Raw genomic sequence first — 24,484 nt, 5'->3', positions numbered from 1 at the left:
TACAGAAAATTCAGGTCTACAGGGAATGGATTATGACTCACAGTAGCAGTAGAGATGATGATGATGATGATGATGATGATTAGTCAGATCACAGATGTTAAAATTCATATGTTTCATTAACATGTTTTGTATGACTGCTACCATAGCACCCATTTGCTCATTTTTAGTGAGTTAATATGCTTTTTCTTTTAAAAATATTTTTCTACACAATATCAAAACGCAAAATAATTGCATTATTTAAGCACAGAAAAATGTATTTTACATCCAAAGTAGGACCTACTGTATATTATATAATTTGTCTGTATATATTTTGTAGTTTTGTAATAGTTTATCTTTAAGATTTACAGTTAATTTTTTGTTAATGTTAACTAGCTTTATTTAATCTTAAATTGCCTGTTAGCAAAATGTCATTTTTAATGTTCTTTGTATATGTTTGGGGCTAAAGGTAATGTCACTGTGTTAAAATAAAAAAAAGGAAGGAAGAAAGAAAAAATACTAATAGCTACTTAATATTTTACATTTTAAATGTATTTTGTCAAAATTCGTTTAATAATAATAAACATACATAACTTGAAGCAATATGAATTTGTTGTTGTATTCTAAGATCAGCTTGAACTACTATTATAAGGAACATTTATGATTTGTCATAGTAGCAATGCTTTATAATCTGAGAATGAAAAAAGTGTTCTTTGGTTTACTTTTTATTTCATTATATATATAATATATATAGTGAAACAATGAACAAAGTTGGTTTTACAGTCATGATATTTACATACATATCCATGTGCTGTATCCCTGTTATAAAAATGATACAAATTAATTCAGGACATAGAAGAATTTTTATAGTAAGCAAAATTTTTCTTGGTAATGTTGGGAAAATGTTATCTATGTCTATGAGCAAATGCTTTATGTTTTGTGTACTGAAGGATTTTGTTTTGTTTTGTTTTTGTAATTTCAACTTACTGACACTGTCTTGTCCTGTTGCCTAGTATATCAGATTTACTACCAAAAGGAAAACCAAAAACCTCTGAAAGTGAATGAGTATTAGTATCAATAGTATGATGTTTAATTCCTTATTACAATGCTTTTGTATTCACAAAGGAACACTTACCTTGATTTATGTTAAGCACTTTGTTCTTAATGACTTATATTGGATTCCTGTAAATAATTACTTTACTTCACCTTTTGATTTGATTCAGCCTATAATATCTGAATTTCTTCTAATTCTTAAGTTTATTGGGATTTTATTTCTGTAAATCAGTGTTAATAAATGACTATTTAAATTTTTTAGTTTTGAGCTAACAGAAAAGGAAGCTAAAAAATTATCAGCTCTTTTAAAATTACTACCTGCCTAGCTTTCATTCAAATAAAGTAGAAAAGGTCGTGTTTACTAGGACTAAAATATGTGAATGACAAAGAATTTATTGTTTTCATCAAAGTAATGTTCTTTAAGGAATAAGTGAATAAATGAAAACAGTGTCCATTAAAATAGTCACCTCTGGTATCAGACAACTTGTATTTGCCTTGCACCCACTGCTCTGTCACCTTTGGCCAAAATCAAAGCCTGCTGCTTCTACAAGAAGCCTACTGTTATGTGTTGTCTATGCCTGAGGAATGCTTTCACTGGCTTCTTACATTTCAACTTTGTTAGATACAAGTCCTTTCTAAAAGGGAAAATCTTAAACTACTTGTTAAATGAGTTTCCTGTGGTTGGTCTGTGACACATAATTTTATGATACAGGTTTCATAAAGGTCCTTAAGAATACAGTATATCTGGAGAAAGTTCTGGATATTTCAGCAGTGACTTGCATTTTATTGAAAAGAAAAGTGAAAGTAGGATTACATTTATTTAAAATGTCTTGAACAACAAAAAGATTTAAAGCAATATTCTAGTAACTAGTAAACTTTGTTCTTGTAGTCTTAAGGATTCATCATTCTTAAATTTTTAGCACTTAGAAGTGAAATATGTTTTCTGATAGTATAATTGCCCATGTTCTTTCTGTTTTCCTGCCACAGAAAATAATATTTGTAATACCTCTTTACCATCGGTATTATTTTTTCAGTTTCTTAAAAAAATATTATGCTCCTTTTTTTGGAGAAATAAGACTGAGGATAACAGTAGTGTTTTACACCAATGTGTTCTTGATGGAGATTTAGGACCTGAACAAAGTATCTTTTACTTCTTATCAAATACATAGAAATTGAGTTTTTTGTTTTACACCAGTGTTTTCTTGGTGGAGAATTAGGGCCTGGACAAAAATCTCTCTTTATTCCTCACCAAATGTAAAGAAAGAGTTCAACTTTGGATTGTAATGAGATGAACAGATCTTTTGTTTATTAGTGGCTGTATAAATAATCAGAACTTTACAAATAGTTCAAAACACCTGTTATCGATGCAATGTTGAGTGTTGATTTTAAAGTCATGTTATTCAAATTTACAAATGAAGCTGTTATCTGTCACTAGGACATCAATGTTCAACATAATACATATGCTCTTGAATGTACATCTGAAGATTGTGTACACTAAAGAAAGATGACTGCTATGGTAGCTACTATACTAGTCTGTGGTGAAATTTTGCATTATACTTTTCTATATTGATAGAAGGAGATTAGAAACAACCATCCCAAATGATACTTGAGTACCTTTTTCTGCTGACCCTTTAAGCCTCTGTGTTTCATTTTATATATTTGCTTGCAAATTTATAATTTATTATAATAAGTCCAAAAATATTAAAGTCCTATGAGGTCTAAAGATACACAGATTTTTCATTTAGATCGAGTAATACTTTTGATGGCAATTTTAAAAAAATGTCAATTTATTTTATTTTTCAATTATAGTTGACATTCAATATTATTTTGTATTAGGTTTAGGTGTACAGTATTGAATGCTTTACAAAGTGTTCTTGATATTTTCAGAACCCACTTGGCACCAGACACTGTTATTATTATATAATTTATATTATTGACTGTATTCTCTATGCTGTACTTTACATGCCTGTGACAGTTCTGTAACTGCCAATTTGTACTTAGTCCTTTCACCTTTCTCACCCAGTCCTCCAACCCCTTCTGACAACCATCATTCTGTTCTCTTTATGAGTCTGTTTCCATTTTGTTTGTTCATTTATTTTGTTCTTCAGATTCCACATATAAGTAAAATAATTTGATATTTGTCTTTCTCTGACTTATTTCACTTAGCACAATACCCTATAGGTTCATCCATACTATCACAAATGGTAAGATTTCATTCTTTTTTATAGCTGAGTAATATTTCATTGTATATATGTACCACAATGTTTTTATCCACTCATCTATTGATGGGCACTTGGTTTACTTCTATATTTGGCTATTATAAGTAGTGCTGCAATGAACACAAGGTTGCATATATATAAAAGAATGTCAATTTTATTTATCATTCTATCCCTGCACCTTTGAGATACATGGAGATAAATTAAAACTATTTAGATCATTAATCTTTCATTTTAGTGGATGAATGTTTGAGTTCATGAAGTACAGTGAATACAAGCAGTATTATACAAAACATTACAGAAAATCTTAAATCAAAGAAAAGTCAAATACATGATTTCAAATAGGTCTGTTAGGGAGGTAATTCGAATAATTTATGATTATCATATTTAGGGGTTTTTATTTGGTTTGTATTAATGTGGTAGACCATTTTCATGTTCATAATTTACTAATCATTGTGCTAAATTTATTTAGCAATTATTTTATATTCATCTATATATTTTTATATAGCAACAGTATACCTCCAAATATCAGTTTTAAAATAAATGTTTGATAATTTTATAAAATTGGTTTTTAATGTAACCTTCTTCATTGCATATACATATTCTAAACAGTGAAATGGTAACAAATATCTATTAAATTGCAATATGTCATTCCTCTGGATCTTAGAGATGCTTAAATATTGGAGCATTCAAAATGTTATAATCATTTGTGTTTAAAAACACAGCCAGAATTAGAGATTTAGCTAAGTATATTCTTAATTAGGCATGCTGTTTTTCTAGCATAAATTAGCATTTATCAAAAACCTGTTAACTACATGTCTATAAAAAATTTTAATATATTCAGTAAAACTTGAGGTTTTTATTAAAAATTTAAAGACCCATACGTCATGGATAAAACTGAATTTCTTTTATGAATCAGCTAATATTTAGTGTCTATCTTCAATTTTAGTATTTTACAGGAGACACAAAAATTATCAAAAAATAAAGATTACTTTCTACAATTTTAAAGAAACTTATGCTCAGAAAAGAAAAAAGTTATCCTGTCTTCCCACCACTGATGGCATATTTTCCTTTTAAAATGTTATTTATGTGATTGTGATCCAAAATAAATGTTATACATTTTTGTAATTTTTATCAATACAGTCATTATCTTGTAAAGATTTTTAAAGTGACCCATATATAAAATCATCTCCAATATGGAAAGCCTGGTATTATTTCTGGAATTAATAAATAGCCAGCAAAACCTTTTCTTTATTTTTATAGGTGATATAGAAGCTTTTTTCTTTTCGATTGAACATATTTCTGCCTTTTGACTCTACCTTTTAAAAAAATTTCCACCCCTTAAGTGTGTTTGTGTGTGTGTGTGTATGTGTGTGTGTGTGTGTGTGTGTGTGTACACATGTACATATACCACTCTTGTGTTCATCCTTCATTGTGTGTGAGTACTGACAGCTGGGTTGTCCCATGGGGGTAGTTTATTCTTAACCATTTCAAATATTTTTAAATTTTATCTATGTTGTCTTTGAACCTTTTACTTCTCTTAACAAAAATATCATAGTTGCCACAACGTAAGTTGTAGAAGGGAAGCTGTTTTTTGTTTGTTGTATATTTCTTTTCTTTCAGAAATTACAGATGTTTTTAATTAGCTTCAAACACTGCCTTACTAGCAGTTGGATGATAACTACCTTCAGTCAACGTGGTCTTTCCTTTTCTGGAGGAGAATTACAACTGATCTGGAAGAAAGGGCTTAATCATAGGCAGTCAGATCACCAGAATAGTGCCGAACACTCTTCCTGGCTCCATCTGAAACTTTGAGTAAGTGCACAAGAACTAGGATACAGAGGGCTTATTGGTTTTCACTCTTCATTTTGGAACTCTTCCTCTCCAGAAGCATACTTCTGAGTGGGATGAGAAAACTGAAGAGAGCCAAATTCTGTTATCCAGGCACATTGGAGTTCTTAGCATCTGTGATAAAACAGATCTCTAGGGAGTGGAGATTACCCATCCAGCTTGGTTACAGTTCTCATACCTCATTTATTAGTTCAGCAGAAATTTCGTGGAGAGTCCTTGGCACTTCATTTCTGAGGACCCATACTTTTGAATATTTAGAAGTAAGTCCCACTAATTTTATTTTGGATCAATAGAATACTGCTTCACACGGAGAACCTTCCAGTATTACATTAAATACTTTTAAATAAGACTTTGAAATTATCTTTTTCTAGAGGCAATAGTTCCACTTAGAGGAGGTTCTAGTTTTCTCTGTCTCAAGTGTAAAATGAAATTATTAATTCTCTTTATAATCAAGTAACTTTAATGAAACTGATTTGATTCCTAATTCTTTTTCAAAAGTTTGTGATTATTGCATTTCTTAAATGTATTAAGGAAGGATAAATACTATTACAATAGAAAATTTAGTACATTTATTTAACTTGAAAAGAAATCCTGAAGTATTAAGCTCAAGTAGATTCAACTTGAGTCTTTCTTCATACTGAAGATGTGCAAATAGAACTAAAACTCTGCGTAGGTATTTGCCTCTATTTAGCTAAAGGAGCTAAATTGTAACCTGGAACTCAATCTACAGCTCTCTGTTGAAGTGTTAGAGCTCTGCCTGATGACTTCCCATGAACAGATCAGAGATTCTCAGCATAAGTTGAGTTTAATAAAGCTAGCTCAGATTTTTTTCTAACAATATTACCATAGTGTTGTTAGGAGATTTTAGTGTAGATATGAAAAGTTTATTTTTATTGGCCAGATGTCCTATAAAAAGGTTATTCTGCCTTACCTATAGTGGCACAGTGGATAAAGCATCAACCTGGATTTCTGAGGTCAATGGTTCAAAACCCCAGGCTCGCCTGGTCAAGGCACATGGGCATTGATGCTTCCTGCTTCTCCCCCGCCTGCCTTCTCTCTCTCTCTCTCTCTCTCTCTCTCTCTCTCTCTCTCTCTCCCTCTCCCTCTCCCTCTCCCTCTCCCTCTCCCTCTCTCTCCCTCCTGTCTTTAAAATGAATAAATAAAATCTTTAAAATAAAAGAACTTTCCAATTGAAACCAAAGCAATTTAAAAATAAAAAAAATATTTTTGGCCAACTGAAAATTCATTTTTATGCAAAATTTGATTGCAGACATTTTTCATTCATCTAAAAACAAAAGAAGCACCATGTATACTTTGTCAGTTATATGAGTCTTTAGTTATAAATTCAAGTGAAATTAATTTTCTAGTTACTATTGATGACTGATGAACTGTAATGCCCTTAAAGACCCCATAAAAACTGATGTGGAGAAATGTACATTTAGGTATTTGAGGTACTTCAAGTCTAGTTAGGTTTTAGTTAGAGATCTTGTGAAGCTAATACAACTATGGGTGACTGGATATTTCATGTAAAGTTAACCTTTCTGGAATAACTTGCCAGTCTAATTTGAATTTTAAAATTGCTAAAAGAGAAAGTATATAATTATACATATATCATTGAATTTTTGCTAAATTTATTGGTAGCATCGCTTATATGAATAAAAAGAATAAATTTAATGCCATGTATTTATTTTTTATACAAATATTTGTTAAACTCCTATTAGTTATGTATTAGACATTTAGATCTTAAGGTTACAGCGCTGAAGAGAGTAGCGAGGATTCCTGCTCATCGCATGAGATTATAATCGTAATGAGCTTTATTATTCTGGCAATGGAGAATAACACACATGCTGTTAGAGGCCAGCGTTGTCATGTTGGATCTTCCTCATCTCATTCCCACGTGTTGATTAACTGCTACATGTGTGAGGCTCTGAGGAATGGTAGGAATCAGTACACATAAGAAGATACGCCTAATCTTCCAAAGAAATAGGTATTTCCCTAGGTACTTCATGAAATTGAAGCATTGCAAGAAATGTGATACAGCTTATGGGATATTTGAACCTGTACTCCAATTAATTGCAAAAATGGAATCTCACTGCATCTACTGGAATATGTAATTCTTCTCTGCTCATCTTGACAAAATTATCTGATATGCAGCAATATCCTGTGTCTCAGGGCTGGATTTGGGAACCAAGTCAACTTGAGTTCACTTCCAACCTTTCCTTTTATTAACTTTATAATCTTTTATTATGCTTGTCTGACTTCAGTTTTCAGACTGTAAAATAGAGATAATTATAATCCCTTGATGATGAGATGCATAACACCAAGATAAGTATACCTTGGTGCTATTACTGAGATTCAAACAAGTGAAGTAATGTATATGGTTATCAGTGTCTGATAAGAACTTGTTATATTTTCGCTATTCCAGATGAATACCAGTTTATGCTTAGCAATTCTTGGTCATCAGTATAAAATTTTAGATTCTGCATTTGTCTCCTCTTCAAGATAAAAGCATCATTAAATCTTACCCTTCTTTTCCCTTTCAAGATTAATAGAATACTTTAGTTAAAATACCAGGACAATTTTCACACACTAGTTGGTGAGCAATAGAAACAATAAAAGAGTTATTTGGACTGCTCTGAATTATATAGAATTTTATAAGATGTTTTCAAGTATATATTGTATCATGGGTCATAAACATTACTCATAGAGGTCCTGCTAGAAATGCATTAGAGAGACTTGTAGCTACTCACTGACATGATTATTTCTAACGCAATAGTCTGGCCCTTTTTCTAGAGTGTATTAGGTAGGTTAATTAATGGTCTTGTTGTCAATGCACATAATTATGTCATGACATATTTCTGTCTTCTCCAGACTGTTTTAGCTGAACCAGTTGATAACAGCCCACATTTCTTAAGGAATAGTTTATTTGAATTGATTTTATGTCACAGGGTTATGCTCTGTTTTCCTGCCCTATCTATGCTGTCAGCATAGTTCATAGTTTGGCTGACAAATGTTCTAGCTCATTAGTAAGGAAAGAGTCAAAGGTATGGGGGATTAATTAAGGGCTAATTCCTCTTCAGATTTGGTGACAGTGAGATTTTTTTGTTTTTAACCAACTTGCCTCACAGAATAAGTTAAAGATCACTTTTTCGCTCTTGCCTGTATTTATTCTATTATATATATATATATATAAAATTGAGCTTTGATGTGATGAATCTCTATAGCTGATCATGAAGGTTGGTTGAATGCCTGTTTTTCCTGGCTGTGGCCCTAAAAGTCTTTTGCATTTGAAGTTAACTGTAAGCCCTTTTTCATCCATAACCTTTAATCACATAGCTTATTGATTACACCTTCTCTAAAGATAGGATTGTTTTTAACAATTTGTCTAAATAAGAAATGGCAACATTTGCTATTTTAATTTCTAATTACCTACCTGAATATTTTTGTTTTTAAAAGTTTAGTGTTTTGCTATAATCTGTTCCTAAACCTTTTCTCTTTTTGCACCATCTCCTGAATATTCAAACTAACCAATCTGTAAAACCATTTATTTGTTGTCCAGTAGATTTTGTTTATAGCATTCTTGCTTCATCTTTCATCTAGATGAATTTCATTTTCCTTTTATCCCCCATGATCTTTAAGAAAAGGAGCTAATCAAATTTTGTTTTTGTTTTTAGCCACACTATTCTTATTCTTTATTCAATTTTCTTAAATATATTTCCCAGTAATATTAGCACTTTAAAGTGATCCCTTCAGATCTGCTGGCTCCAGCAACCAGGTAATGAATTGAGTGCAAGGTTATGGAACCCACAGATATGGAAGGCCAATGAAGTGACTTGCTCATTGGTAGGTGTTGGCATTGATGGTGGAAGGGAATTACAGAACCAATACCCTGTGGATACCAAGGAACAACTGGATATTGTTTGGAATTTAAAGCCTTCCATGTTTGTGATTTGTTCCTAATATCTGTTTATTCATATTTTAATTTTTTCAGAAATATTTTTGTTACAAAACTCTCCTACTTTATAGCATTTGTATAATTTGGGAGTTAGCAGTGTTTTCTACATAGTAGTTTCTAGCTTTTGTTCTCTTTCCAAAGTTTTGGGACATACCTGACAGGAATGACAGATATTAGTAAACTCTGACACCATTGTCTTTCAAGTTCCTACTTTCTGTGGGTTTCTAAGTTTGATCAAAAGGGTGTAAAGTTAAAAATAAAGCTTCATGCCCACCCCCACTGTTACTCTTTCCAAACCCAGAGATAATGAACAGATCAGTGTGTTACCACCAACCCTTCCAGAAATTTTCTGTGCATATATAAGTATACATGTGTTTCTGTGCTCCTCATTCATTCTCAGTAATCTCACTTAATATGTCTTAGAAATTCTCTTGTATCTGTACACGTCTACCTTTTTTTTTTTCCTGACTGCAGTGTCCCATTATATGGCTATCGTATAATTTACTTAAATATTTCCCTATCAATTAACATTTGCAATTCTTGCCTTTAACACAATATTACCATGAAGATTTATAAATGTGTAACTTGTGACAATTTTTCATGAGATGAATTCTAGCAGTGGAATTGCAAGCTCAAAGGGTATGTTTAATTTGTATTTTCTTGATTTTGAATTAAGTTGAACATTTTCTCATATGTTTATTGGTCAGATTTTGTTTTGCTAATCTACCTGTTCATAAACTTCACACATTTTTCTATTAATTTACTCATTTTTATATAGGTTTATTCATATTCCTAGAATTCTTTGTGCTATGAAATTAGCTCTATATCTCTGTATTGACAAATATTTTCCAAACATTCTTTGGTTTTTATGTTATTTTATCTCTGTTATTGTTTTACCACTTAATAGTGTTTAATTTTCATGTACTTAGGAATTTTTCACATTAAATTTTGTTGACTTTGCATTTTATATTTAAGCCTTTCCCAATTTAAGATTATTAAAATGTTATATTTTAGTACCTCTGCGGTATTGTTTTATATACTTAAATAAGTGATCCATGTGGAATTAATTTGATATAGAGAGAGAAGTAGGGATCCAACTTTAGCCAACTAGTTGTCTGAAACATCATTTATTTGATAATACACACTTTTGCCCAGGAATTTGAAATGCTATTTTGATTTCATAAATTCCTATATTTGTAAATATAGGATTTTATAAAGTCTTATGTGCATTTTGGTCAATTTCTGGAATCTGTATTCTTTCTGTGATGTGACTGTATATAACTTCTACCAGCATCAAGCTGTTTTACTACTGTGTCCTGATCTGTTTCACTACTGCAGCCTGACCTGTGGTGGCACAGTGGATAAAGTATAGACCTAATGAGGTCACTGGTTCGAAACCCTGGGCTTGCCTGGTCAGGGCACATACGGGAGTTGGTGCTTCCTGCTCCTTCCTCTCTTCTCTCTTTCTCTCTCTCCTTTTCTCTCCTTCTCTCTCCTTCTCTCTCCCTCTCTCTCCCTCTCTCTCCCTCTCTCTCCCCACTTCTCTCTCTTCTCTCCCCTCTCTCCTCTCTAAAAATGAATAAATAAATTTTAAAAATCCACTGTTTTACAACTGCAACTAGTAAATTGTATTAATGTCTGCTGGAGTACTTATTTTCCTTTTGTAACTTACTGGATAGTATCACTTTTTTTCCTAAATAAATTTTAGTAAAATTTTTCCAAATCACTGTTTCCCTTCCCTAAAACAAATAAACACCATCTTAGAATCACATTGACTGTATATGTATATAAAAATGCAAGGATAATGTCTTTATATTATGAATTTTTCTATCCAAGAATAAGACATTGATTTCCATTTTCAAAATTTGTTATTAGTCTCAATAGTATTACAGGTTTTATCGGATAAATTCTGCATGTTATTTTTTAAAACTTATGTGTAAATTTTTTTATTACACTGGTAAAACAATTTTTTTCCTCCCATTTTTCTTTTTTCTGCGTGTGTGTGTGAGACAGAGAAAGGGATAGATAGGGACAGACAGGAAGGGAGAAAGATGAGAAGCATCAATTCTTCATTGTAGCACCTTAACTTGTTCATGGATTGCTTTCTCATATGTGCCTTGACCAGGGGGTTACACAGAGCAAGTGATCCCTTGCTCAAGCCAGCAACCCTGGGCTTCAAGCCAGCGACCTTGGGCTCAATCCAGCAACCATGGGGTCATGTCTATGATCCCACACTCAAGCCGGATGAGCCTGCGCTCAAGCCGGTGACCTGGGGATTTTGATTCTGGAGTCCTCGGCATCCTAGTACGATGCTCTATCCACTGGTATGAGCCACCATCTGGTCAGGCTCCTTCCATTTTTCAAGATGATTACTGTGTTTATAAAATAATGATACTGAATTTTATGTACTTGGATTACTGTGTTTATAAAATAATGATACTGGATTTTATGTACCTGGATTTATCAGATATATCTCATCTGCAAATAAGTTCTCTTTTTCTCCACAATTTGATGCTTCTTTCTCTTAATAATTTATATTTTCCTAAAACATGACCCATTTTACCTAGTTTTTCAAATTTGTTTACATAATTTGTGATCTAATAGCTCTTACTCATTTCTTCTGAATCTGTGGTTATATTCCTTCTTCATTTTAATTCAAGAAATTTGGGTTTATTTGCTCTACCTACTGCAGGAAATAGTGAAAATACCCATTCCTCGTATTATAATCTTTGAAGTTAGAAAATTCTTCCATGAAATTAATTTGTATGCCTCCCCTGCTGTTTTATTTGGCTTTTTTTGTTTTGTTTTTGTTTCTGTTGTTGTTTTAGCTTCCTTCTGCAATAGAAATGAAGACTATTCCATCAGAATTCTCTACAAGATTATGAAGTCATTTGTTACTTTTCTTCTAGGCAAAATAATTTTAGTGTTTTTGTTTTGATATAGCCTCATGGAACATAAGTTTTTGAAATCTTTATATCCTCTTGGGATTTCTTCAAGAAATCTAACATTTCAGCTAAATTTTTAATTTCTTCTTAAGGGATATTAGTAACAATTACAATGCTTGCTTTTAAAAAAACAATAGTCTCTAGACTACTATATTTTTTAAATAGCCAAAGTAACTTCATCCTCAGAGAAAATAGTATTTAGAACAGAATTTAAAATGATCAAATTTCTTGTTTATATAGTTACCTTTATGTATTTTGGGACAGATGATTGTTGACAATGTCATGGATAAGACAGTGTTTCATCAGTTTTCAAAATAAACTTAAAGGCTACTGCATAGGTTAATTAGGTGTTTGTCCAGAAACACTACTTTTTTTTTTTTTTTTTGAATGAGTTGTGAGATTTACAGAGGGAAGCATATTTTAGAAAAATTCCAAGGAAGAGATGAGGTGAAAGCTAAAAGTAGTTTATATGATACATATGTTTAAATATGTGTGTTTACATGTGATCAAATATTAATATATTTTCCAAGACAAAATGAATGTGATAGTTTAATAGTAAACTTACTGGCTTAATTTAAACTTTGTACAGTGTTAATAATACCTTCTAAAAATCCAGCATTAAAGATTGGTATAGCTGCAATTGAGCAATCTGAATGAAGCAAATAGGTGCTTTTTAAAAGAAAGCAGCAATAATTTTATAAATATTCAATTTTCTGATTATTTATTTGCTCTATAAATATGTTAATGACTTACCCCCACTGAGAAATGATTTTAGAAGACCATAATGTATTATTTACATTACAATTGGAATAATTGCTGATTTTCTCTCACCTTTTTTAGGTCATGGAAAATGGAAGATTTGCAAAATACAAATATTTTACCCATGCTATGATCAATAAAACAGATATGTTAATGATAACCAAAAGGTAACTTTCTTTCTCTGATGTAATTTGTAAGGGGTTAACTGACAGCCACTCATGAAGTGAAGCAGGTGTTGCTCAGCTTTTGTTCCAGATATTCACACTGAGTCCTGCTAACTCTGATCCTCTTTACTCTCAAACCTAAAACCGTACATAAATTCATGTTTAGCTTTGTGCTTGAATACAGATAAATATATAGCATTGTACAGACCTAATTATTAATTAGTAATTTAGAATTTATTTCAGCCAATTCAGACTGATACAGATATTTCAATGAAACTATTCTCAAAGGTAGGTCAGTACTGTTCTCTCTGAAAAAGAACACAATTTCAAGTTAGCCCAGAAGTCAGTAGTCTATCGGTGGTGTCTTTTCATTAGGATACATATGGATTCACTCACATAAGTAGACATGTTAGTAGCAAAGTCAGCTATCAGTTCTTGCACTTGGCAAAGAAAGAATTCAAAGTCAAAAACTCTTGTGCAAGCCTGACCGGGCAGTGGCACAGGGGGTGGAGTATTGGACTGGAATGCAGAAGACCCAGGTTCGAGGCCCCAAGGTTGCTGGCTTGCGCACAGGTTCATCCATCCGGCTTGAGTGCGAGTTCACCAGCTTGAGCATGGGGTCGGTGTCTTGAATGCGGAATCGTGGACATGATCCCATGGTCACTGGCTTGAGCCCAAGGTTGTTAGCTTGAATGGGGGGTCACTCACTCTGCTGTGGCCTGTTGGTCAGGGCACATGTGAGAAAGCAGTCAGTGAACAACTAAGAAACTGCAATGAAGAACTGATTATTCTCATTTCTCTCTCTTCCTGTCTGTCTGTTCCTATCTGTCCCTCTCTCTGGTGTGTCACAAAACAAACAAACAAAAAAAAAAAAACCTCTAGTGCAAGAGGAAGAGTATTTAGCATGCAAAATGAAAGTACACTCAAAAAGAAGGTTCAGAGAACTGCCTTGGCCTTTTAGAGAGAGCATCACAGAGACAGAGCAGCGAGCCGCTGGGCTGCATGGACTCAGGAAACAAGTTACAGGTGCAAAGAAGGTGCCTTAGAGATTAGGAGATAGAAAGCAAAAATATACACCTGAAGAAAGATGATATTGACATGTTCTAGAGAGAGGGTGCACACTGGCTCTTTGGTCTTAATGATTTTTTAACTATTTTCTAAAGGCACAAATTTTAAGAGAAGTCCCGGGAGGATCTCAGTACAATATCAGCTTTCCAAGTGTGTTCTTTAATGTGCTGAGTCGTCAGAAAGTGCGTGTAGGATCAAGATCATGGTATCTACTGATTGGGGAGCACTAGGCTAGGGTAGGGGTCATTGGTCATTGCATTTGGTCCTTATGCCAGCCATGGTGGGGCTTCATCTGGTTTTGCTAGTTTTCTGGGCCTGGAACTGAAACACAACTGAAGCCTAGATATTATTTCTAGTTTAACCAAAACTCTGTCTCTGTGATCAACAGACCTGAGGCTTTGTTCTTAAGATTATATGGTGCTGATCGAACTTCAGTGTCTTGAGGGTTTAATGCTTAAGAGAGTGTTATGCAAGGGAGGAAGAAGCAGCTAAGTCAGGGTGCTGGGTGAGGCCAGTTGAATTATCTTTCTGTCTCAGTTTCCCCATTCCACTTGTCAGGCATTTTCGTGGCTTCTTACTGTCCTACCTCAGCTATATCATTGGGGTCAGATCAGTTTTTATATGGATGTTCCCAGCTACAGCCAGACCCTCAGATCTGTAGATAGTTGAAGTGCGCATGCAAAAAGACACTGCCATACCTTGAGAGGGCCAGGTTTTTGCAAGTCTTTTTTATTTTTAAAGAATGAGCAAGTACAGTATTAATATGGAGATTTCTGTGTAGCAGAGAGTGAAAATGTGGCTATGGGGCAGAGCTTATGGCTACATAAAAAGGAGTGGTCTATTAACTTTATGTGGTTTTGTGCACTTTCAAGAAGGTGAAGTTATATAAAAATCTTGTTAATTCAAATTGATTATTGAACTTAGTCATTTTTAATGTTTTTAATTTTAATAATTTTTTGAGTCTAAAATTTACAGTCTTACCTTACTTTTCTTATACAAAAGTAACACAAAGAAGAAAACTCACACAGTATTAAAAGGTATTCAAGTAAAAGTCAGTCTTCATTCCATCCCAAAAACCAGCTCCTCTATTCCTGTTCCAAGAAACAACTACTTTTACTTGTTTCCTTCAAATCCTTCCTAAAATATTCTTTGCCTATGCCAGCATACATACATATATCCATATTTTAATGAAGTAAATGGAAATCTATTATACATATAATTCTGAACTTTGTTTTAATATTTTACTTAAGATCTTTGTCTTGAAGATTATTCTTGTCAGCAATTAGAAATCTCTTATTTGTAAATGACTACCTAGTGTTGATTTAGTAGTCTGTACTGTCATTGACATCTAAATTGTTTCTAAACTTTTTTATTTACAGCCAATGCTTGAGCAGTTATTTTGTTCATAGCAGTTTTCAATTAATTTTTTAACCCTCTCCATTGATTAAAGGAAGGGTAATTCATTAAACCAGAGTCGGTTGCATCATGAATTAGTTTACGAATCTTGTAACATTTTTTAAAAATTACCCTCTTTTGACATAGTAGAACTCTTTCAATGAGTTCACATAAACCTTGACAGAGTAAGAGAAGTGATTTTGTTGTAATTGATTGAAAGATAATCTTTATTCTTAGGATTTTCTTTCCAAGTTTCAGATTTGAGGATATAAAGGTCTTTGACTCGGGAGAGGGAGTACTAGATACCTGCTATAGGATTAGCCTAACTGATTATTCACATGCTTGGAGATATTCTAAACTAGAGGACCAGTAAGTTTGTTCCACAGCCCCTCTCATCCAGGATTGGTTGGAGGGCATCAGACAGAAGATTGAGGTGAGAGTTATAAATCCTGATTAGTTTTCTTTTCCGTTCCAGCCAGGATCTTAATTTTTCTTTAACTCAATCCCTTAACATATATGCTACTTAAAGAAACCTCTGGTTATACCTACAATTGATGTCTCAGCAAGAAGAAAGAATTGGGAAAGAGGCCTTTGAAGGGAGGATTAAATAGAATTATTAAGGCAATGCATTTTTACTGCTTTATTTTTTCCCTTATAATGGGGGAAACAATAATTAATTTTAAAAGCCTCCTGCCTGACCAGGCAGTGGCGCAATGGATAGAGTGTCAACCTGGGATGCTAAGGACCCAGGTTCAAAACTCCATGGTCACTGGCTTGAGCACAGGCTCTTCTGGCTTGAATGCAGGCTTGAGTGCAGGGTCGCTGGATTGAGCATGGGATCATAGACATGACCCCATGGTTGCTGGCTTGAGACCAAAGATCGCTGGCTTGAGGCTAAAGGTCACTGGCTTGAGCCCAAGGTTGCTGGCTCGAGCAAGGAGTCACAGGTTCAGCTGGAGCTCCCCCCCCCCCAATCAAGGCACATATGATAAAGCAATCTGTGCACAACTAAGGTGCTGCAACTATGAGTTGTTGCTTCTCATCCCTCTCCCTTCCTGTCTGTCTGTCTGTCCATCCCATCTGTCTCTATTGCTAAAAAAAAAAAAAAAAAAAAAAAGCCTTTCTGATGTAGGTTGGTAAGCATATTAAATGGAGCCTTAGTAATAAAAGCATTTATTCTAAAGTATTAATTACATAAAAGTTCCCCAAAATATTGGTTGATTGGTTCTGCAGTTTTTTCTTATTTCTTATAAAGTATGTTATATACATTTGACTTAATAACTACTTAATTTTTTTCTAATATTGTATATTGTGCTATAAATTCCCCACTAACATTGCTTAAGCTACTTCCCACAAATTTGATTATGATATATTTTCATTCTCATTCAGTTCTAAATATTTTTCAGTTTCCTTTCAGATTCTTTGACCCATGGATTATTTAGAAATACACTAATTTTCAAGCATTTAGAAATATTCTTATTTTTCTGTTACTGGTTTCTGGTTTAATTTCATTGTGATCTGGAAACAGAGTTTGTGAGATTTCAGTTCTTTTTAATTTATTAAGGTTTTTTATGATCCAGAATATAGTCACAGTGAATGTTCTATGTGTACTTGCAAAGCATGTGTGTATCCTGATATTGCTGGGTGTGCCTCAGTTTTTAAGTGGGGTTTGTTGTTTGGTTTTTGTTTTTGCAGTGGTGTATTGTTTGTAACGAAAGGAACATTTGGACAGCTTACATGTGAATGGCAGTACAGTTTTGATGAGTTCACCAAAGAGCCATTCATTGTTCATGGGAGAAGATTGCGCATTGAAGCAAAGGTATGTTGAATAGATTCTTTTTGAAAACTTAGAACTGAAAATAATACATTGAAATAGTCCTCTTTACTTTTATAAGCTTTTTCTCTTTTATAGATGTTGTTTTGTCTACGTTGGTTTTCCTTTATACCTGCTGTCTTACACAGGTTTAAAGAAAAGAAAGGGCAAGAAAAAATATGCTATGTTATGTGCTATGACATTGACAAAAACACTCCTGGTGTCCCAGTAATAGAACCTTACCTTCTCACTGCTGTCCAAGGCATTAACATGAGAAAATCATGTGTATACTTCAAAATCCCTCAAGAATGTTTCTCCTTGAAAATATCACAAAGGGACACTTGAAAATAACAGCTGATAATTGATAGTATCTTCTCTTTTTATAGATATTGTCTTCCCAATTCAGTTATAATCTTGAAGTTAGAGACCATTTCTGTATTTTAATTACCAGCAGCTAGCACAATGCCTGGTATGTGGACATTGATATAAAATACAGTGAATTTCTAATCATTTGGTAAATCAGTAGAGACTCAATATCTGTTGTAAGTTGTAATGACTGTACTAGGTATTATAGGATGTAGTTGGATATAGGTGTAGTGATATAGTAGGTATATGTGGTAATGTGTTTGGCCTCAATATAACTGACCAGATAAATGTATGTATAGGGCCACTTTGGAAATATCTATATTAGGAAATATTTGTATTAGGAAATATCTAGGTTTTATGTATACATGTAACTTCTGACATTTTAAACCAGGAAATATCTATATTATGACTCAACTGGGTAAGTTTATTCTTTGTTATTTTTGTTTTTATTTTGGGAAATTCAATTGATTCCTGTAACTAAAAAGTCTAAGTCTACATTTTATAACTAGATATGCTCAAATGATGTCATTTGCAATTATTCTTCCTCCCTTCCTCACCTCCTTCATTACCACCCTCTTCTTTACCACTCCCATCTCGAGGTTACACTTTCTTCATTGTTGGCTTCATTCTCAGGCAGGCTATTCCTTGGTGACAAGATGGCCAACAGAAGTTCCTGAGAGCTTCTCATTGGGCCACCTTTGTTCACTTGCTTATTCCTTTATCAATCACTATGGTCACCATGGTGCTTCTGACAAGGAAGGGTCTGTTGTCTCTGATGTATTGGAGTGAGAGAAGGGGAAAAATAGTTACCTGAAAGAGATTCAGAAAGTAGCTACTGGAGTAAGGGACATTGGACACAAGCAGGCAGAAACAATAGATGTCTTCTGGGCTAGCCTACAGAGCAAGACTTGTAACCACTGCAGACCGTTTTTCTAATCTTGCCATTCATTCCATAGATATGAAGGAGTTGACAGGATTTTAGTTCTTGGGGATGTTAGACCAACTTTTCCCACTGAGAATTTCTCTAATTCACTCAGAAAATGAAAGGCCCTGTGGCCAATACTGTATATGAAATCATGTATGGTGGCTGTCAACTTCTGGTCTGCCCTAGACTGCTTTCCTGCTTCTTTCCATACATGTTTCTCTCTCCAAGAATAACCTTCTTATCTTTTTTTTTTTTAACAAAGACAGCTTTATTTCTTAGTGTTTTTTTTTTTTTATTTATTCATTTTAGAGAGGGGAGGGAGGGAGAGAGAGAGAGAGAGAGAGAGAGAGAGAGAGAGAGGAGAGACAGAGAGAGAGAAGGGGGGGAGGAGCTGGAAGCATCAACTCCCATATGTGCCTTGACCAGGCAAGCCCAGGGTTTCGAACCGGCGACCTCAGCATTTCCAGGTCGACGCTTTATCCACTGCACCACCACAGGTCAGGCAACCTTCTTATCTTTTTTATTTCTTTCCCTTCTACTTATTCTTGAGACATTGTATTAATAGTTACCTTTTTTTTAAATAAAATAGTACGATTTCTTCTGGAGTCTATATTTGCAATGATATTGGAATGACTTGTAGGAATTGTTAGACTAGTAAAAACCTCCACATTGCATCTTCTGTGCTTCTACCCATAGTTAATAGTGGTAAACACCACCCTCTACCATGAGACAGTTCTCACAAATGCTGATCAGAATACTGAAGAAGTGTAAAAGTGGAAGGCAATCATATAGGATCTAGGACCCACCCTGATTTCATTGATCCTTAAGCTACATTCTTACTGAAGGCCTGGTTTAAAATGTCAGAAGTTACATGTATACATACAACCATACACAGCCCCCATAAACGTGTGTGTATGTACACACATACATGTGTATTGTTTTTGAGCTTAAGTCATCATTATTCCATGGCCAGATATCAAGAACTATATGGGAAGTGTTTTGAAGGGAAAAACAGTAGGACTTCCCCCACTTATCTCCTTCCATCTTCTGTATAAACCTTTTATAGCTTTAAGCAATAAAATTCACCTAAAGTGAAATTTTTAAAATTATTTATTTATTTTAACAAGAGATGGAGGTGGAGATGGGGCAGACAGGGACAGACAGGAAGGGAGAGAGATGAGAAGCATCAACTTGTTGTGTCACTATACTTATTCATTGATTGCTTTCTCATATGTGCCTTGACTGGGGTCTCCAGCCAGTGACCCCTTGCTCAAGCCAGCAACCTTGGGCTCAAGCCAGTGACCATGGAGTTGTGTCCAATGCTCAAGCAGCAACCCCACATTCAAGCTGGTGGGCCCATACTCAAACTGGTTGAGCCATTGCTCAAGGCAGCAACCTCAGGGTTTCAAACATAGGATCTCAGTGTCCTAAGTCAATGTTCTATCAGCTGTGCCACCACCTGTTCAGGCAAGTGAATTTTAAATTAACTTAGGTTTAGTGACAATTGATCTGTTAGTATAGTCTTTTTCTTTTCTGTTTCTATTTGGTTCTTCTTGGTTGTCAATTCTTGGCTTTTTTTAAGGTGTATGATTTGTGTGAAATGAACACCATAAGCAGTGATGTCCAAAATCATGTGCCTTTTCTTTATCATATTTCTACAACTGGATTTTCATTTTTATGAAGCAACTTATTTTGTTCATAGGAACGGGTGAAGTCTGTATTCCATGCCAAAGAGTTTGGAAAAATAATTAACTTCAAGACCCCAGAGGATGCTAAGGTAAATATAATGAATTTTTACAGAAACAGAGAGCAGCTTCACTTTTCAAAGTCATGAAAGTTGGACTGTTGTTTAAGGCAGATAAATTTTGTTTTTAATTATGTTTTTGTGTTTTGGCAGTTTTAATATATGTAACTAGATAATATTTTTCAAAACTACTTTTTATTAGCTTGAATTCAACACACCTAATTTCTTTTCATATCCAATGGCTCCATCTTATTTTAAATTCTAACTATAATACTTTTAAAATAATAAAAGTCAAACAAAAGAAATTATTTCATTCTAATGCTAATCTGCCAGCTCTAGCAGGGAAAGGATAGGCCCACACTGTAGATTTCTCTACTGTATAGATGATTTTTTTAAATTACTATAGCCTGGCATACAACGAAAGGAGCCAAGCCTACAGTCAGAAAATCTGGGTTTGAACACCGATAGATTCTGTTTCTGACCTTGGGGAAGTCAGCTTAACCTCAGTTTCCTTAAAATGTAAATGATGTAAACTGAAAGATCATGCATACTTTAAGGGTTGTGGCAACTACAAAAATGTGTACTGACAAGAAAGGGAAAACTAGGAACTGATTATCTTACCCTGTTAATCACAACTTAGATGCTATTTCTGATACTGAATTGTACTCCCTGTGTCATGAAACTTATAATAAGAGCACAAGGCTCCTTTACTGAACCCTTGGGCGTCCTGCGCTCATACTGTGTTGGTGCTGGCTGGGTATGACTATTTCCCAGTTGATTTGTCACATCTGGACCCCAAACCAGGAACCTTGGATCATTTAGCATGTGCCATGCAATTTTCTATCCAGATACTGTGATATAAGGCAGCACTGGCTACTAACGGTAGAAAGTGGACATGTTACAAAGAGGAGGAATAAAGTGACTATGTGCTTATTGCCTGGAATAGGGAGATAGGCTGGAGCATGATAACAGTGTGGCTTCCAAGCCATCTTCTTTGATGTTGCTGAAGGACATTACAAGCTATTTCAGTTTCTCTGTAATAAGTTTTCCATTTAATCTCTGGCACGTGTTATTTTATCCCAAAGGTTTGTTTTTAATCCTCATGCTCTGCCAGAAATACCTAGAGATGGCTACTGAGCTTAGTTCTCTTTCTATCCTTAGCCTAGAGCTATTCCCATTAGGTTCTTCTTAAGTTAAAGAAGCACAGAAAACTCTGCCAAAGTTTTTCATGATGGGAAAATCCCTGTATCACCTCCAAGGCTTTCATCTGTCATACAGGCCCAAAGATGATAGACATTATTGATAGAAAGATTTACATTACACTTGCATTTTATGTTTGTGATTTCAGATCTTTTCAAAATAGAAAATACTTTATTATGAGAACACCTAAAATGCTCAAGAATGTTGCTATTGCTATGCACTGTAGAAAATATAGTTGTTCCTACTCAGTCATTTATGGAATCATAAAGGTTCGTGATACAGAATTGGCATAGGTTGGAAGAAATTTTGCGTAGCTAATTTTCACACTATGCTAGAGTTATTCAGTACCGCTGCCAAATTACCCTTTCTCTCGGGATGGGTCATTTTACTCTTCTTGTTCTGAAGATGAACATTCAAATTCAATCACCTTAGAAAAACATTATTCTTATTGTTGAGTAAAACTCAATAGCATTGACCCTGAGCCATCTAGGCCATTTAAGCAAGTTAAATCTCTTATGCAGGATGAATTTAATTATTGACTGTGAGTATACACCTAAGTAAACTGAAAAGCCAACTTCTAGATTTCCATTCATTACATTTTGAGTTTCCTTGCAAGTTCATTGAAGTAAGCAAATACTTGTTTCTTTCCTTATAACAGTGGATTCTCACAAAGCTAGAAGAAGCAAGAGAGCCTTCCCCAAGCCTCTGATGGAGAACACTGCCTGAAGACACACAGTAACTAATCATTACAGTTTCCACCGTGTACCCCCCAAACCTGTTTGGGAGTACTACAGAAGGAATTTTAAGTGTATATGTGTATGTATGTATGGATCAGTTAGAATCAAGTAACAGCTATGTGATTAAAATATTTCAACTCTTTGGGGCTCCATCTGGTTTCTAACTTAAATTATGCATCAAGTTAAAATTCTAATTACTTTATAAAAGAAATATGTCTTTTATAAATCTTAAATATTTGTTCCAGGTGACTGTGCAATGGTGGACAAATTGCTCATATTTAGCCTTCTTATATGGAGCAAAGTTTAATGTTCCTCGTTTACACTTGAAATTTCTGAAGCTCACTTCAAACTCCCTGAATAAGTGATGGGACCGATCAAATCAGTGATCAAATCAAACATTGTCTCAGTGGTATCAAGAGAACTTTCATGATGGTTTCTTTAGAAACATGAAGTTTTTATAGATAAATATTTTGATATTATTTTCCTTATTTTTATAAAGGATAGGTTTGAATTATACTTCAAATGCACAGCATGAATATAAAAAACAATCTTTTTATATGTAGTATAATACAGATTAAATAATACCCTTTCAAGCCTCATCTTCAGAAAGGCTTGCAGAATGAATGTCAAACCCCAAAAGAGAAAAACCCTTCTCATAACTCTGAAGCCTTAGAAATACTTCCTCAAGCCATCTTCATGAGATCTGCTTAGTTTTCCTAGGTCATGTTTTAACAGATTGCTTACTTTAGAGGAAAATTCCTGAAGCCTTAACAATATCAGATTTCACTCACTGGCAATATGAAATAAAATTCCCACCATCTTAAACAGGAGTTATGCTTCAGAACAGATAGCCCTTTTCATAATAAATGTGTGTACCCCAAGGCAGTGGTCCCCAACTTTTTTTTGGGCCACAGACCGGTTTAATATCAGAAAATATTTTCATGGACTGGCCTTTAGGGTGGGATGGATAAATGTATCACGTGACCAAGACAAGCGTTAAGAGTGAGTCTTAGATGGATGTAACAGAGGGAATCTGGTCATTTTTAAAAAATAAAACATCGTTCAGACTTAAATATAAATAAAATGGAAATAATGTAAGTTATTTATTCTTTCTCTGCGGACTGGTAAGGGTCCGTGGCCCGGGGGTTGGGGACCACTGCCCTAAGGCATAACCCAATAACTTGTCGTGTAACAGATTGGGAATTTCTGGTTTGCTTTCTCTACAGTTACTCAAATGAGAATCCTCTTTTTTAATGTATAGCTCATCAGAACAAAATCACGGGGCATGTTAGTAAAATTAAGGTTGTGGGGTTTTTTCCTTTGGTTTTTATTTTAAAACCTTAATATTAATGGACTTTCTCAAGTGAAAGAAGATGAATATATGATTGTGAATCATGAAGAGGATGATGTTGTATCTTATTTAGTTATTAAGTAATAGAGTACTTGATGCATGTTGTATGTGCCATAAAATTATAAACTGTTTTTGGAATTGGAAACTCTATAGTAAATGGTTGTGAATTGCTCCTCAGGTTCCTCAAACCTTTGCTTTGTTGTAAAAGCTAAAATAAACAGCATGCAAGACTGTAATTATATTTCTTCCTGACCAAGTCCTGCTACGCACTACTTTTGTTTTTCCTTGGATTATAAAAACACATTGTTTCTTATCAATAGTTGCGCCCAGAATGCTTTTTCCTTTGGGGAACATAAATTGAATCAGAAGGTGACAAATTTCATGTGATACTCTTTGCTCTCCCTTCTGACCTTTGTTCACGGTGACGTACATTTTCTTTGTTGCTGAGCTCCTCCAGTTTTGCACATCGAATTAAACCTAAGAGTGGAGGCCCTGGCCGGTTGGCTCAGCGGTAGAGCGTCGGCCTAGCGTGCAGAGGACCCGGGTTCGATTCTCGGCCAGGGCACACAGGAGAAGCGCCCATTTGCTTCTCCACCCCTCCGCTGGGCTTTCCTCTCTGTCTCTCTCTTCCCCTCCCACAGCCAAGGCTCCACTGGAGCAAAGATGGCCCGGGCGCTGGGGATGGCTCTGTGGCCTCTGCCTCAGGCGCTAGAGTGGCTCTGGTCGCAACATGGCGACACCCAGGATGGGCAGAGCATCGCCCCCTGGTGGGCAGAGCGTTGCCCCTGGTGGGCGTGCCGGGTGGATCCTGGTCGGGCACATGCGGGAGTCTGTCTGACTGTCTCTCCCTGTTTCCAGCTTCAGAAAAATGAGAAAAAAAAAAAAAAAGAGTGGAAGTATTCGGAAAACTCAACCAGTTGTCCTTATCCGAAATGTTACTGTACTGGACTTCCATTCAATGCCATT

The 24,484-nt window shown here is 34.6% G+C and overlaps 1 protein-coding gene across 3 annotated transcripts in view; it reads left to right on the top strand.

Annotated features, from left to right (window-relative positions):
- The window catches only part of VPS13A (vacuolar protein sorting 13 homolog A), a 224,969-nt gene extending 201,519 nt beyond the window's left edge, over positions 1-23,450 (top strand). For 2 of the 3 annotated variants that reach the window (XM_066257049.1, XM_066257048.1), the window contains exons 69-72: positions 12,837-12,922; positions 17,078-17,201; positions 20,189-20,263; positions 22,089-23,450. In XM_066257049.1, the coding sequence (XP_066113146.1) occupies positions 12,837-12,922; positions 17,078-17,201; positions 20,189-20,263; positions 22,089-22,139 (336 nt within the window). In that variant the 3' untranslated portion in view covers positions 22,140-23,450. Of the gene's footprint in view, positions 1-5; positions 552-12,836; positions 12,923-17,077; positions 17,202-20,188; positions 20,264-22,088 lie in introns of those variants that run through there. The other variant, XM_066257050.1, reaches the window with a different exon arrangement.
- Positions 23,451-24,484: the final 1,034 nt, after the last annotated feature.

This window comes from Saccopteryx bilineata, chromosome 2 (assembly GCF_036850765.1).
Source record: "Saccopteryx bilineata isolate mSacBil1 chromosome 2, mSacBil1_pri_phased_curated, whole genome shotgun sequence".
NCBI classification, from domain to species: Eukaryota; Metazoa; Chordata; class Mammalia; order Chiroptera; family Emballonuridae; genus Saccopteryx; species Saccopteryx bilineata.
The sequence above is the reverse complement of the archived record's forward strand: the minus strand, read 5'-3'. Positions and strand labels throughout refer to the sequence as shown.